At 29.4% G+C, this 16,774-nt stretch overlaps 1 protein-coding gene across 1 annotated transcript; it reads left to right on the forward strand.

Moving 5' to 3' along the window:
* Nucleotides 1–276: 276 nt before the first annotated feature.
* On the forward strand, nt 277–1,259 carry LOC105780860 (gibberellin-regulated protein 4). The gene is made up of 4 exons (XM_052629669.1): nt 277–441; nt 549–590; nt 668–701; nt 866–1,259. Exons 1-4 carry the CDS (start codon nt 379–381, stop codon nt 1,045–1,047), a joined length of 321 nt encoding a protein of 106 aa, XP_052485629.1. The 5' UTR covers nt 277–378; the 3' UTR covers nt 1,048–1,259.
* Nucleotides 1,260–16,774: the final 15,515 nt, after the last annotated feature.

The following is a 16,774-nucleotide window of genomic DNA, read 5'->3' on the forward strand; positions in this document are numbered from 1 at the left end:
AAAAAAATTAAGTATTGAATCTAAGTTATAAACTTCATTTAATATGTTACTTAAAATTAAATAGAGTATAATTAAATTTTGATAAATGATAATATAATCTACAAAATAAAATAAAAATAACTAATTTTTTACCTTGATCTCTTATATTAGATACAGTTAGTAGTTTTTTTTTACCTTGATGTCTTATATATTTGTTCCTAATATGTATGAGCTAAGTGAAAAAAAAGTACCCTTCCCAAAATGTCCCAACCTTGTTGACATGAAATTCTCTATAAATGCTCCACACTCTAAACCTACCTATCTTCACCTCATACCCTCTTCCTTCATTACATCACATTTCCCTTTCACTTCCTTCCTTGCTTTGTAGCAATTAAGCCAATGGCAAAACTTGTGGCTGCTTTCTTCTTGGCTCTCATTGCCATCTCCATGCTTCAAGTTATGGTGTGTATCCAATCCTTTTTCACATTGCATTCAACTATTAAAATCAAAATTCCATTGCAATTTCCAGAAATTGAAAAAGTTTTCCTTTGATTTCTCTTCATTTATAGGTCTTGGCATCGCATGGACATGGAGGTCATCATTATGATCAAGTAATGCTACATCCCCTTTTAATATTTTCTTAAACCTTTTGTGAAGAAGTTAATTCTCACATTCTTTTGATCTGCAGAAACATTACGGCCCTGGAAGCCTCAAGAGTTACCGTAAGCAAACTTCAACTCATCTCACATTTTTCTTTTGCTTTTCTCTTAAAGATCTCATCTGAAACATTGGAAAACAGTAATATGGTAAAAAAGAAAAAAAAAAGAAAGAAAACCCAGTAGTAAAAAGTTTCATAAATATTACTCTTTCTTGAATGGATGAGCAGAATGTCCATCACAGTGCTCGAGGAGATGCAGCAAAACCCAATACCATAAACCATGCATGTTCTTCTGTCAGAAATGTTGCAACAAATGCCTCTGTGTGCCCCCTGGTTATTATGGGAACAAAGCTGTTTGCCCTTGCTACAACAATTGGAAGACCAAAGAAGGAGGACCCAAGTGCCCTTAAAAATTCTTATTTCATAATTTATGCCTAATGCTTATTGCTAAAAAACATATGTTTGTTGTTCTAATTATATAGTTATTATTACCGTCAGTTTTTTTTTTTTTTGGAAATGTGATGGGTTTTGTCTCAATTTGTCACTCCATTGAGGGACCATACCCTCTAAGTGAGAGTGGCTAAACAAAATTTTATTAATGAAGGTGTTATTTACTTGATTATCTAAGATTTTCTTTTTTGCTTTTGAAGATTGGGACATTGGGTTACTTGTGAATTTTAGTGAAAAATTAAATCAATAATTTTTTTTATCCAGAATTAAGAGGCAATCCAAGTTTAAATCCGTGTTAACATATAAATAAATTGTCATTATATCGATGGCTAGTTGATATCAATAAAATATTCAAATTATATCTTGTACAAACAGTTTAAAAAGAATGGATTCAAATTTGGTGGGTTGCAGAACTTCAAAGCTGAATCAATGTGTGTCTCTGGATCTGTCCTTTTGCCCTAAATTAGAGGGGAGATCTCATAGGCTTTGGATATGGAACATGTTTGTCTCTTGGAGAGCCGACTTGTTGTAATAATGAAGCATATACCCTAAATTGTCAAATACACTATTTTGTCTTTTTCATAATTGTAATATACCCCCCAAAAAACACATTATTAATTATAACTTCAAACGAATTAGTTTTTAGAAAATCCAACAAGTGCAAGTGGTACTTATCCATCCTTTGATTAAATTTGGGCTCAAATTGTACAGTTTTGGGCTTAATGTTGGGCCGTTACCATGAAGATATGGGTGTAAAATATTTTTATTTTAGACTTTTCAATAATTTTAATTTTTTAAATACGTTTGATAATTAATAATAAAATTATTTGTTAAATTTTTCAATAAAAAAGTGTTGAAAATAATAAGTAGGAGTTACTTATAACTTAATGAAGAATATGTTAAATTAAATTATTTTATTGTATTTATTTATTTTGAAGATTATCTTATCTTTTAACGGTTTCTAATACTATCTTATCAATTATATGATTTTTAAATTAATTACTTTGTTTAAGATATTGAACTCAAATTTCACATTGTTCTCGATTTAAGATTTATAATATTTATATTTATTAAGAATATACTTTATTCCAAATTTTTAATATGTATAAAATATTATTTAAGATTTGAACTTTCTGAAAGTTGTGGATTTAATCCCTATAATTTGATTATTTTAGTCATTGTATTTTTCAAATTTTAAAATTCAATCATCATCAAACAATAACTATTAAATTCATTAAGTTAAATTATGTTATTTCTAAAATTTCATCGTCAAACAATTACCATTTGTATAATATCATGTTAGCTTGTTGTTTTATATATTACTCACTAAAATCCAATTAAAGGATTAACGAATGTCATTTAGTCAAGAGTAAAAGTTCAAAATTTGAAAAGTATAGGAACTTAGAATGATCAAATTGAAAATATGAGCTACATCTACAACTATATACATAGTACATGACTAAAATTAATAAATTACTAAAACACATTTAAATCTATAACATTCTCAAAATATAAAGACTAATTATAGAATTTAACCTAATAAAAATATGACTATTGTGAAAATTAATGAATTATTAACAGTAGAATTAAACTAAAGCAATTATATATTTAATCAATCATTTTGGATTTGGTTGTACATCAAGTGATCTTATATACGGGATAAAATTGTGACCAACCAATGGCTTAATGTTAGATTTGGCATTTGAAGTTTGACAAACTTTCTAATGTTGTATTTGAATTTTCGAAAAAATTGTTGAGTACTTTAACTTTAATGTGGCTTATCAATGTTGCACCTATGAGTAACAGTGTTAATTTTTTGACATGTCATGACTCGCGGTCCAGTTAAAATGTGACACATGGTCTTTTTTATTTAATTTTTTCCTTTTGTAATTCAACCAGGGACCAGAAAGAAATATACCTTTAAGTTTTTAATTAGAAAAGGGAAAAAAGTTAATAACATTTTTTTAACTTTGAAAAATAAAAATAAAAACAATCCAGAAAATTAAAAAAGCCATTATCTCCTCAGTTTTTCCAGCCAAAATTAAGAGTCTGTTTGTTTACATGTAAAATGACTTACGGACAATGATTTATGAAAAATGAATTATTTTTCTAAAAAGTTAATACTTTCGATGTTTGGAGGAATCTGTGTAAAATATTTTTCGTTCCTTGGCGATTTCATGAATTTTTTTCATAAAAATTGTTTTAAAATGAAACAAACATACATTTGATAATTGATTGTCTTTTCATTGTTTAATTAAGTTTATTTTATATCTATTAAATTTATATTTTACATTGTTTTTCATATATTGCAATGATTTATTTATAAATAAATACAAATATATAATAGTACCCAATTATTAAGTTAAAATATTAACAGTCATAAATTGAAAACAACTAAAGTGAATAGGTAATTTCTGATTGTGTTATAAAAAAATAAAGATTGAATAATAATAAATTAGCTTCTAAACCACAATTAATACTACAAATTAATAATATTATCCAAGTGCATAATTAGTAATACTGTAATAGCCCGATTTTAGGCTTAGTCGGAACAGTGGTTTCAGGACCACAAATCCGACGAAAAAAAATGTAATGGCTTGAATTTTCAGAGGTGTCGGAACGGTGATTCGAGATCACTAAATTCGACAAATGGGTAGAAAATATTATTAATTTAGTAAGTATAAGTTAAATATGAAGTTAGGAAAATTTTTGAAATAGTGAATAGTGCACTAGAAATAAATATTAAAATAATTAGAATCGAAATGAGGTATCAAGACCTCGGGGATTTTAAACTGAGCCATAAATATTTTTATAAATATTTATGGAGTGTTAAAAAGTTAGTATTAAAGTTTCGTTAAGAAATTTTAAAGTTCCGATAATTAATTGAACAAAAAGGACTAAATTGTAACAAATGCAAAATTTTGGGAAATGATTAAATAGCTTAAATGATAAAAGGAAGAGGGCTTAAAAGACAAATAGACCCAAGGTCTATTTGGGCTGGACGGCAGAGGCATGAAATCAGCAAGAAAGTAAGGAGAATTAAGGGCAAAATTGGAAAATTGCAAAATTTGCTTAATAAAGTTAGGACCCAAGTGGAATTATCTAGATTTCTCTTCATTTTTCTGAATTCTCATCAGCTAAAACACCATGGAAGGGCTTCTTCAAGCTGGTTCTTCATATTTTTATTACAAGTAAGTTCAATTCTTGACTATTTCTTGAAATTTTGTATTTTTATGACTTTTACAACTAGGCCCACTTGTTAAATTCATTAGTTTTGATTTTATGAAAGAATTTGAAAGTTGATATGAATATGTGCTGGAAGTATATGATGATTTAGCATGAAATTAGAGCTTTAAATTGTTCATATGCTGATTTTATTGAAAGAATTGAATAGAAAGTGAATGTTTGGGACCTAATAGTAAAAGAGTTTGAAGATAGAGTTATATGTGGAAATTCTGAATTTCAATAGTTGTGTAACAACTTATAATGTCTAGTAAAGTACTAATAGAGAAAATTAGATTAATTGAGGGTTAATTGAGAAAGGACCGAATTGTATAAACTGTGAAATTTGGGGCAAAATAGAAATCAACATTTTGCACTAAAGCAGTTTTGGACAGCAGCAGTAGTGTAACTTTGAAAATCACAAAAATTTGTAGAGATTGAATTAGAGGATGAATAAAATATGAAATTAAATCTTATTGAGTCTAGTTTCTTATAAAAGGAACGGTATGAGCAATGGAATTGTAAATCATGAGATATAATAGATTTTGTGAGACAAGGTCAGAATGAATTTGGGTTCCCCTGTTCTGACTTTGAAAAATCATTAAACATTGTACAAAAATTATTATGAGTTATAATTTATATGGTTAGAATCCTTAATGAGTCTATTTTTAGAAGAAACAAACGAAAACATCATCCGAATTCTGTACAATGAGATAATTAATTTTTAGTGAAGAGTGGTCGGAACTGTCAGACAGCGAAACAGGGGAAACTTTAAAGAATAAACTGTACTATTTGGCTGAACAAAAAATTATGAAAATTTTATGGTATGAAGATATGTGAGTCTAATTTCAGGGAAAATTAACGGATCTTAATTTGGAGCTCTGTAGCTCCGGATAAAAATAATTTAGTGACTCTGACTCGGATAAACAGCTTTGAATATACATGTTAGTGAATATTGAAATTATGGTTAATGTTGTTTAAGTGTGTTATACACATTAAGGATGTGGAATGGAGAGGAGGAGGAGGAAAATTGGGAAATATATGAATGATTCGTGTATAAATGGTCATAATGTTTGATTATAACTCATAAACGATGAAATATGAATGATGCTTATTTTTGTGCATTATTGGTCATGGTTTAAGCTCATGTGTGAAAATAAAGTTTCATAGTATGTGTGTATGGTATATTCAGTATATGATTTGGCATGAAATAATACCATGAATGGTTTATGAATTAACACATGTTGGTAAGCCTGATATATGAATAAATGATCAAATTGAGCGGAACGCGGATTTGAGTACTTCGATCAAGTGACAAAGTGATAAGTGGTAGCTTTAGCTACACTTATCTGATCAAGTGACAAGTGGAAAGTGATAAGTAATAGCTTCGGCTATACTTATCTGATCAAGTGACAAAGTGATAAGTGATAGCTTCGGCTATACTTATCTGATCAAGAAACAAAGTGATAAGTGGCTACACTTATCTGATCAAGAGACAAAGTGATAAGTGGCTACACTTATCGATCAAGAAACAAAGTGATAGGTGGCTACACTTATCTGATCAGGGACAAGTGATAAGTGATCATACGTAAGACCATAGTTATACTATGGCAAAGTGAAAGTGAAGTACTCAATTTTCCGTGACCGTTCCCTAATTTGATTAAGGATGGTAAGTGACAAATGGGCCCGAAAGAATTAAAGTAAATGGATAAGTGGTAGTGTATTTATATCGAGACGATGTTGTTATTCAAACTAAAGTGATATTTTCATTGCTAAATTGAGAATTTCATAAATGTGTTATTGAATGGTATAATCAATAAACATTGAGTTAAATGGTAAATACGTATTAGTTTTGAATTTGATGTCATTGAATTGTACGTGAATTAAATGGAAATTGCTAGTGATATGATTTAAATTATGAGCATGAGAAATTGCGAATTGAATGAAATGGAAATGAAGCATTAAATTGCATGAGTATGTATCGGGTCTCGCAGGCCCTAATTATTATGATTATAATATTTTGAGGATATATTGTGAAAAGTTATAGAAACATGTTAATTATTTTGAAAGTTTTAATTTTGATGAAATTTTATAACTCGGTTAAATACGTTTACAAGTGTATGTGTTTTGGTAATGCCTCGTACCCTATTCCGGTGTTGGATACGGTTAAGGGGTGTTACAAATACACCACATGATGAGTACAATATTGTCCAAGTGCCTCGAATTTACAACCCACAAGATAATCAAATGCGCTACAAAGGAAGTCGTCATCAAATATTTCGACCTCCATCGATATCACTTCTCCATAAAGATGTGGTGTCTTATCCTCAATAAATTGTTCCAATGCATTAGCAATCTTACTAAGTTGTTCACCTACAAATTTGATTTGTTCATTAACGAAACTTTCTTGAGTATTTTTCCTTTTATGTTTAGATGTACCAGATGAATATGCTTTTGTTCTTACTTCCTCAACATCTTCATTGTTGCAGTTTCCAGGCACTGAATCTTGGTTACCATCATCCAAGTCTATGTCAGCAAATATTCTGGCAAAATTCCTTGTTGCCATGTTTTTGCCAACAACCAGAGCCATTTCATCATAATGATCAATGCTTTTGTTCAAAAATGGTTCATACTTCTTGTGTGCTTGTTGGATATTATACACAATTAAAATAACAAGTAAAAACCAACTGAAATATATTTAACATATATATATTGTCATCACTGCTGCATCATATGTTGCTCTATCACATGTAATCATTTTCATGGTATCATCCCATCCAAAACCACTTTCATTCCGAATTCTGTATATAATTTGTCATGCGTGTTTTACAATCCTCAAATGATTTTCCACTTGCTTAGCATCACATTGAACTTGGAATCTCTCAGAAATAGTTGCAGCAACTCGATTAATAGAAACTACTTTGAAAGAGTTAGAAGGCTTATTTCCATTTTGGGCCTCCTCTGCAAGAATGTTGAGAAAAAAATGTTTCATTGATTTTGTCCACCTGAATTGCTTTATTGTCCCTTCTTTGTTTCACTTACCATTCTACATTATTAATTCACATTGTCAATAATTCAAATATCCAACATGCTTAAAATATAATAATTTCAATATCCAACCAACATTAAAAAAATAACAATTTTAATTCTAAAACATACATAACATAGAAAGATTAACCTTAAGCCCTAAACCTACCTAATGTTTCTAGCCGTATAATCAGTCCACATAGATTGTACAATTTCATCTCTCTTAGTAGACAATTTTTTTGCTTCTTCTCTTTTTTCTCGCTTTGTAAGAGTTGGTATTATCAAATCAGACTTAGACTCCTCATATAATCCTTGATTAATTAAATCATTAGGATCAATTCCCATTATATGATTATGAATGATACAACAAGCCATTTCTGCTAGGGTTTGAAAATTCCAAACTGGTTTAGCATCTAGCACACAAAATCGTTTCTTCAAAATCCCAAAAACATGTTCAATAATGATTTGCAATGATGAATGATGAAGATTAAAGATTTCTTTTGCATTTTTTGGCTCTTGATTACTGAACTCTTTAAAATGATATCGGACACTAGGATATGGAGTAATATATCCATTTTGGATGCCATATCTAGCATCAGTAAGATAATATTTACCTACAATTTTACAAAACATAATATTATTAATAAATTATTAGCTTAATTAAACTATTTTCTATAATTAATCTTAATTCTTACCTTCCAGAATTCTAAATCCTATTAGGCTTGCAAGTGCATCAATTAAAACACAAGAATCATGTACACTACCTTCCTAACCAGCTAGAATGTAGGAAAATGTTAAATCAAATGTAATGGCAGTCGATACATTTTGTGTCATCCCCCTTTTACGGCTACGAAATCTTCCTTGAATGCTAAGTGGAAAAGATGCACGAAAATTAGTTCCATCTAATTCTCCAATAAAATCTTTAAAATAAATAGAAAACCTTGAATTGTTTCTGATTTCACTAGGAGTTGAGTCATCAGGTAATCTAATGACTAGTTTATACAATTTCAAAATAGCTCTCAAAACATCCTTAAAATATCGATGAATTGTCTCAATTAATTTATAATATCTTGATCCAATCGCTTGAAACCTTACATTATGACCAATTATATTTAAAAATATAGCCACTTTCTCCCTAATATTTGACAGATTTAGTTGATTGTAACAATTTGTTCCTAGTAAGAATGTCTTTAAAAAAAAAGCAATTGGTCTAATCCTTATCACATCAATACAATTCTAGTCACCTCTATATAAAATACTATTAATCTAGTTTTCTCTCTCATAATCTCGATTCAGACGAGGGTGACAAGCAATTTGCTTCTTAGTTTTTAATTTTTTAACCCAAAGTGGCCCAAAAGCTAAAACTAAAGCTATGACCCCAACAATTGCATTATGATCTTGATTATGGTCCATCTATACAAAATAATGCCAGACAAATATTTGATCATTACAAAATATAATTTTAAGTTGTGTTTGAGCTCAAGAACTAACGAATCCAACATCAACAATAAACAATACTTCTTTATAAACTAGTATAATGGTAAATGTAATTTTTGGTCCATTCAATATGGTCCATTTCAAAAGCCTCATTTGTAGAGTTAGCAAATTCTGTTCGTAAACATGTGTAACAGCCCGATTTTGACCCTAATCGGACATAGTGGTTTCGGGATTACAAATTCGAGTCGAAAAAATATTTTAATATTATTTTCTCTGTTTATTATGTGTGAACTTGATTGTGTGAAATTTTTCGTGCTTTAATTTCGTTGTTTGAGTGTCCGATTAAATAAAAGGATTAAATCGCGTAAAAAAAATAGTGGTTATTTTTAAAAGGGCTGAATAGTGGTTGTTCTTTTAATAAGAAGGCTTTATGTTGCAATTTAACCATTATTAAAATGATGGACGGTAGTGGACATGTTAAATGAATATATTTTAATGGTTTCATTAAGGGTAAAATGGGAAAAAGTTAATTAATATGAAATAAAATAAAACAAAAACATGGCCATTATATTCATCTTGACGGCCGAATGCATGAAAGAAAATAAGCTATTTTCTTAGTTTGAGGGTTTGGCAACTTGAAGATCAATTTCAGGTATGCTCTTTGTTCGGTTTTTGATGATTTTTATGTTTTTGTGATCGTTGCTTCGAGTGCTAGCAAACCCATGCTTTAATTTTTAGAATTTATAATGAATTTGGTATTTTCCATTGATGTTAACTTAATTATTTTGTGGTTTGATGATGAAATATAAACTTTTGTTGATAGATTATTATGTTTAATTAAGTGATTTTTGATAAAAATGTGTATTAAGGATTAAATTGAGAAAAGTGTAAAATTCAAGGTGAAATGTGTGAATAAACTAAAAATATGGGTTGCTAGTAGTATGGGTAGAATTCGGCCCAAGATTTAGTGAAATTTTGTGTAATTTTGTGTTTTGTACAAAAAGGACTAAATTGCAAAAAGTGTAAAATGTCAGGGGGCAAAATAGTAATTTGCCCATTTACGTGTTTTTGAATTTAATTGAATGATTTGATGAATAAAAAGACTAAATTTGAATATATTTAGATCAAGAAACGAAGAAAACGGAATTGGTTCGGGGGAAAACGAAAGTAGTCGAGTAGTCGATCATGTCCGTCAATATCCGAGGTAAGTCTATTAGCAATTTAATGTTATCAAATCAACATATATATATATAAATCTATTTTATAATTAATGAGCTATAATTAGAAGTATATAAATTGATTTTAGTATATGTATGAATCTTATATATATACATATAAGATGTTGAATAGGTATGTATATAAAAGTATAAATTCTTGGATTTAATTAAAAGTATGGATGTTATAGTTGTGTATTAATAATGTAAGAATATATATATATATATATATGTGTGTGTGTGTGTGTGTGTGTAAATATATATTCTTGAACTTAATCAAGTATGAATGTTATATAAGTTCATAAAAGGTTGAATACATTAAGGTATATACATGTATGATTCTTGATTTCTAATTAAAGGTATATATATATATATAATATTTGTACATATTTGGATCGAATAAGCATGTATATACATGTATGATTTCTTATATGGAGTTTGAATATGTAATTAGATATGTATATTTTAGATTCGAATATGTATGAGTATAAAAGTATAAGTTGATGTTTTGATTATAATTGTGTAATTATATATGTATATGGTAGATTTGAATATATATATATATATAAATATACATGTATAAGTTATTGTATTGGAATTAGGTATGAATTTATATATGTATATGTGAGGTTCGAATATGTATGCTTATACATGTATAAGTTTTATATTGAATCAAATGAATGGTATTAATCGCTTAGATTATTTTTGGTATTGAATCAAAGGAAGAAATTATTAGCTTAGATTATAATAATATGTTCGAATGTTAAATGTATATTATTTAAGTATATTATAAGTTAAATAGTATGATAGTAGTAGTAGGATCAAAAGTATAAGGTTATATATAAATGTGTTCGGCTGAATCATTGAATTATTAAGTTTGTTTGGTGATTGAACTTTACATATCCCTGTGATTCAAAGATAAAGGTTATAAATTTTGAGCTGAATTTTTATGTATGGATTTTATATACATATATAGTTCGAATATGAGTTACAACTTATGTGAATTGAGATTTCAGGCTCAGTGCCTAGAAGCTTTATCGCCGGTGAGATGATTCAGACTTTATGTCTAGCAGGCTTGATGCCGGTGAAACATTTCGGACTATAAGGCTAGCAAGCTTGATGCCGGTGAAACATTTCGGACTATAAGTCTAGCAGGCTAAAAGCCGATGTACTGAACCGGGTTTTAAACCTAGCAGGCTAAGTGCCGGTGAATCTGTTTATATTATGTGTTTAAATATAATGGATATGCATATGAATTATGTCATATGTATTTGAAGAACATGTATATACATTCGGTCATTTGATTTTGATGAGCATATAATCATTCGTTTATATGTATTGGAACAATATATCTATATATATACATATTCGGTCTTATGCACTTGTTAAGTATAAATGCAATCGGATGTGTGCATGTGATAAATCTATATGTGCATTCGGCTATTCATGTTTAAAGTATACGTGCATTCAGTTTTCAATGTTGATAATTATGTAAGCATTTGACTATCGTAATTGATATGTAAATGTATTGGTTGTAAGATTTTGATGGGTATTTATATATACCATTGGTTGTATGCATGTCGTGTATATATTTATATATATATGTACTCATTGATATGAATTCTATGAATTCATATATTTGGTTATAAATAAGATGATTATGATAGCAAATATTCAAATGATAATATATGTGGTATTCGTGATTTCATTAAGTGAACGCAGGAAATTATATAATTTTTTATTTAGTTATCTTGTAGACTTACTAAGCTATAAAACTTACTTTGTTTGTTTATGTCTTTCGTATTATAGACTTAAAGATCAAGATTCAAGCTTGGGATTTGTCGCAAGATCATCACTCTATCTCTTGTCTTAGTATTAAAATGTCTAATTTTAACTTATGGCATGTCTGAGCTAGATAATGTTTTGAAAGTAGTACTTTGATATATATTTATTGTATATGAGATTAATATCCATACGAAAATGACTTATTTTCTTATGGTTTAGTTGGATTGTAATGTCTTAATTTTATTTTAAATGGTCAAAAGGGAAGTTTAAAATTTTGCATGTTTAATATTAGATCTAGTTTATCATATGTAACTGTTAAAATTTTTAAACTTTAATGAATGCCTGTTCTGAATTATGTTTTGATTAGTAATGCCTCTTAACCCTAATTCGACGACGGATACGAGTTAGGGGTGTTACAACATGGTCCATGCTTCATTAATTAATAAACTTGTATCTTACTTGTTTCTTGAGTGGATTTACAACTTTATGAAATGAAATTAACAAGATAACAATTTAACTTGTTCTCGAACCTCTATTATATATACATAGAGAGACATATGTAAGAAATCATGTAACTAGTTAGAATGCTTAATTTATAATCAAATTATTTGTGTATTTAGGTACTCTTTCTCAAAGAGAGAAAACAAAAGATTCCATTGATTACAAAATTATATCTATATTTCAAATCCTAAATTTGTTTCTATATATGTCAATATTTAGATCTCATATTCAAAAGGCTGAAAAATGTATCATTAAGTGCATATATTTGAAAAATTATAATGAAGCTTGAAATATTCAATTATGGTTTATGAAAATATATTTTCCACTCGATTTTCATCTACAATGCGTTCCTAAACACAAAAGAAGTAATATAATTGCATGAATAATCACAACATATCACCAATTAACAAGAATATTGCAAGAAGAATGAGAATTCTTTCCAAAAAGAAAAACTCTACCAAGGAAAAAGGATTCACATCAATTTCATAAATTCACAATTTATTTTTTAAGGTTTACAGATTACAACAAAAAAAGGAAGTAGAGCTCTAGGATTGAGCAGATAAAGTTATTTAAAATAACCTACTTTAATAATAAAATTTGTAAACTCTAAAATCCAATCCATTAAATACACCCAAAGTTAAAGAATTTCGGATTGTAAGACCGACACCAATCAAAAAGCTTTTATCTTTCAATCCTTTTTGAAAAATTCAAAGTCACCCACCAAGACCCAAAATTTTTCAAATTAAAGTATCCCGCTAGTAAACGTCAATATCGCAGCATAAAAAAATAGATAAAGAAATAATAAAAAAACTCAGAAGTAATTCGAAGCAACTGACAATCCAAGAAACAAATGAAATAGAGAAACTTTAATTAACAGAGAAGGAAACTATTGCTGGTATTGGAATTTTTTTGGAATAAACACATAGGCATAAATATGTTTAGAAAGTAGATTTTGGATTCAAGAAAGGAAAAAAAAAGTAAAGGTGGTTTATTTTTTCATTCTTACCTTCAATAGAAGAAGATGAACGCCGGCGACTGGTGCTAAGAAGCACTGTTAGCTGACGGTAGGCACTAGGTCGGTGGTGAAACATGACGTTGGGGGAATAACTATATTTAAGTCAGTGAAGAGAAGACTCTGTAGAGAGGAGAAGAGAAAATGTCTTACGAGATGATTACTTAAAAATGCCTTTGTTTTACCCGTGTTTTGAAGAATATTTTCCTTTGGAAATTCATTTTCCATAAAACAACACTGTAAAACAATGAAAATATTTTACGGAAAACATTTTACTGGCGGACAAATTGTAACACACCCCAAACCCGACCTAGACATTACAACTGGATCTTGAAGGTCACATTAACTTCTCAAAACCAGTTTCTTTGTTTTTCAAATCATTGTTTATCCATTATTTTCCAAAAAGTTGTTACTATTTATTTATTAGAAAAACCTACTATAGTCTAACTGAATTTTTTTTTTCAAAACTTTCCTCTTATCTTTCAAAACAAAAGAGTCGTATCATTAAATTTGTTATCTTTCTGAAAACTTAATTTGCAGTCTGATTCGCAGCGGAAAAAATTTGTAACTTAATTAGATTTGAAAATCAGACATCTTTGAAATATACAGAAATCAGACAGATTTCAAAAAAACATTTAACTAAAAATTCGATAGAAAACCCAAACAAAAAATAGAATCCGAAACTCAACTCGAAAGTCCAATAATTCGAAAAGTTTATTTAATAATTAATTCATATAATCTTATCCAAGTAAAACCAATTTGAGCTCCCACGTCGACTAATCCTAAGATTGCTGATTACCTGAAAAGTCAGAAAAATTGGGTGAGCTTACAAAGCTCAGTGTGTAACTCAATGCAATTAAACAATACAAATAGAAAAATTACATAGAAGTAAAAAATCGTATAAAATGCACAGCATACAATGCTATGCAGTGCAGCATAAATAGTCAGATCAAATACAGATGTAGATATAAATGTAGATGTAGATGCAGATACAAACACAATTACAGATGCAGGTGCAGATACAGATACAAATTCGAATCCTACCCCCACCCGCTACACGCCATCTCTGTCTATCCCTACGCACCAAGTATGGTAATAAAGACCCATCCAACCCCACACACCTATAAGTAAGCGTATGTCACTTTTCAGAATAGCGCAGTCAAGCTACTAGAAATAATTCAGTAATCCACCAGAATCAGATAAATGTGATCAAGCCACCAGTGTTGCAGTCAAGTTACCAAAATAGATATGTGGTTAAACCACCAATTAAGTCATCTTGGGTTGCCAGACAACGATGGCTTATCAATATGCAGTTAAACTGTCAACACTACCTCCATCACATCAATATCCCACCCATTGCACATGTCAAAACATATTATATACTCGGATTCACATTAATGAATCATACTTTAACATATTACTCAAATCACAGATAAGGTGTATAAATTATAACACAAACATGTTCTCGGACACTACACATACAATATCAGTATTTCAGATTTCATATATAAAAGTCATACATGCTATATGCATTAGAATATACTAACATGCATTCAAAAATCACATTAACATAGGCAGAATATCAGATTTCATATCCATAATACACACATAACACATTTTGGAACCTACGAAGCGACTAATTTTGAATCGCACTTCAAATATGTCCATAACGATATTTTATGGAAAATGGGCCCACATGGTCTAACTGGCCCAACTCGTATGCCCACACGATCGTTTGACATCGACAATGGGTTTTTCGGCTTTGCACCGTGTTACACACCTAATCGATTCTAAAACATGACATTACAACATGCTTCTAGACCTTAAAAAGAGCATACAAAACGAACTAATTAGCAACGATAAACTAAAATCCAATCATTAACTCATCCACAAGCATAAAACCTTCAACATTAATACTAAAAACCAGCCCCTTCCAGACGGCAATCACTTACTCACCCTTACTAAATCAATTCTCGAAACACTTCAAATCGCGAAAGAGATAGTTGTCGAACAATTTTCACCTAAAAGATTCAAATCAAATAAACCAAAACTTCTTAAACCAACCTGCATACTTCGCAAAATAACTCTTAAGGAAATATAAATTGAAAATACTTACTAACTGAACGCCATACTAAACCAAGACACTTGAATAGAATAGGACGATAAAAAAATAATCAACAATGATGATAATCAAAATCAAGAAAAAAAAAAAAGAATTGTAGGAGCAGAACGACAGACGAGACTTTGTGACAAAAGAATGAAAACAACCTTAAATCAAAAGAAAAAGAACTCAGGGAATAAAAAAAGAAAGCCAAAGAGAAAGAATTAGCAGAGAAATTTTGATAAAAGAAGGGGTTAACGTGAAAATTCGAAAAATGGGGAAAAGAGGAAATGGAAAAGATGATCATAAAAAATTGAGGAGATTTTTTGGGACAAATTTTTTACAAAAACCTACCCACATCCCACTAAATCCTATTAGTTATCCACATAAGATTTATCCCTTAGAGTTTAAAACAAAATAATTTCACTCACACGAGATTCAAACACAAGACCGTTGGGTATGCTAAAGCTTTACCATTGAACCAACAAACTCATTCTTATTAAAGTTGAACAAAAATAATAGATGAGCTTAAAGTTCAAAGATAGGAACAAAAAATCAAGAGAAAGGATTGAAACCCAAAACCTCACACACACAAGCAACACACTTAAAAACTGAAACAAATTAATTCACTAGACATGATTCCACATTATTAATCCCAAAAACAAAATGTGACCACTCTTGCCTCACCAACCCAATTTTTACTATCCCAGTTTTTGGGATGTGACACAAACAAACCCTAAAGAAAAAATTTTCAATTTTTCCACTTTTTTCCCATTCAAAATTTTCACTTTCTCTTTCATTAAACCTATTTTTTTTCTTCCAAGCTTTTTTCTTTTATCCCAAAATAAATTTAAACAATGACTTCCTTTTTTCCAAGCTTCCATCATAAAAACTCCTAAAAAAAATTTCCTTCCTTCTAGAGTTTGCTATCGCTTGTCCTCCATTACAATTGCTCGTCCAATCATCTTCTACGATCACCAATTTTTCTCTTTTTATTTATTTACTTTTAATTTAAAACTTTTTTTTTGTAAAAAGAATTATTATTTCATATTCCCCTTTGAGAAAAAAAATATTTTCTTCTCTTTATTTCTCTCCTTTCATGATCATTGCTATTACTTACTCCAACACCAACAATGGTCCAATTGACCATTTCTCCTACAAGCATAAACATTTCTTTCACTAACGATTCACAAGTAGGAGAGTGGGTTTGTTCTTAGAGGGAAGATGAAATGGATTTTGGGTTTTGAAGAGGTGGGTATTTGGTTGAATGAAAAATGAATAAAAAAGGTTTTGGAAAAATAAATTGTGTTTCAGACATGACCTCATAAAATCTTACAAATTCATAGGTCGTGTAAAAAAGTTTACAACCAAGACACATTTAGATGATC

Source organism: Gossypium raimondii, chromosome 4 (assembly GCF_025698545.1).
Source record: "Gossypium raimondii isolate GPD5lz chromosome 4, ASM2569854v1, whole genome shotgun sequence".
Lineage (NCBI taxonomy): Eukaryota > Viridiplantae > Streptophyta > Magnoliopsida > Malvales > Malvaceae > Gossypium > Gossypium raimondii.

Bases quoted from the DNA above. Each gene is read 5' to 3' on its own strand.
- LOC105780860 (XM_052629669.1), top strand. From the start codon at position 379: ATGGCAAAACTTGTGGCTGCTTTCTTCTTGGCTCTCATTGCCATCTCC. The intron at 442-548 runs GTGTGTATCCAA...CTTCATTTATAG, and splicing joins TCTCCATGCTTCAAGTTATG to GTCTTGGCATCGCATGGACA. The intron at 591-667 runs GTAATGCTACAT...TTTGATCTGCAG, and splicing joins GAGGTCATCATTATGATCAA to AAACATTACGGCCCTGGAAG.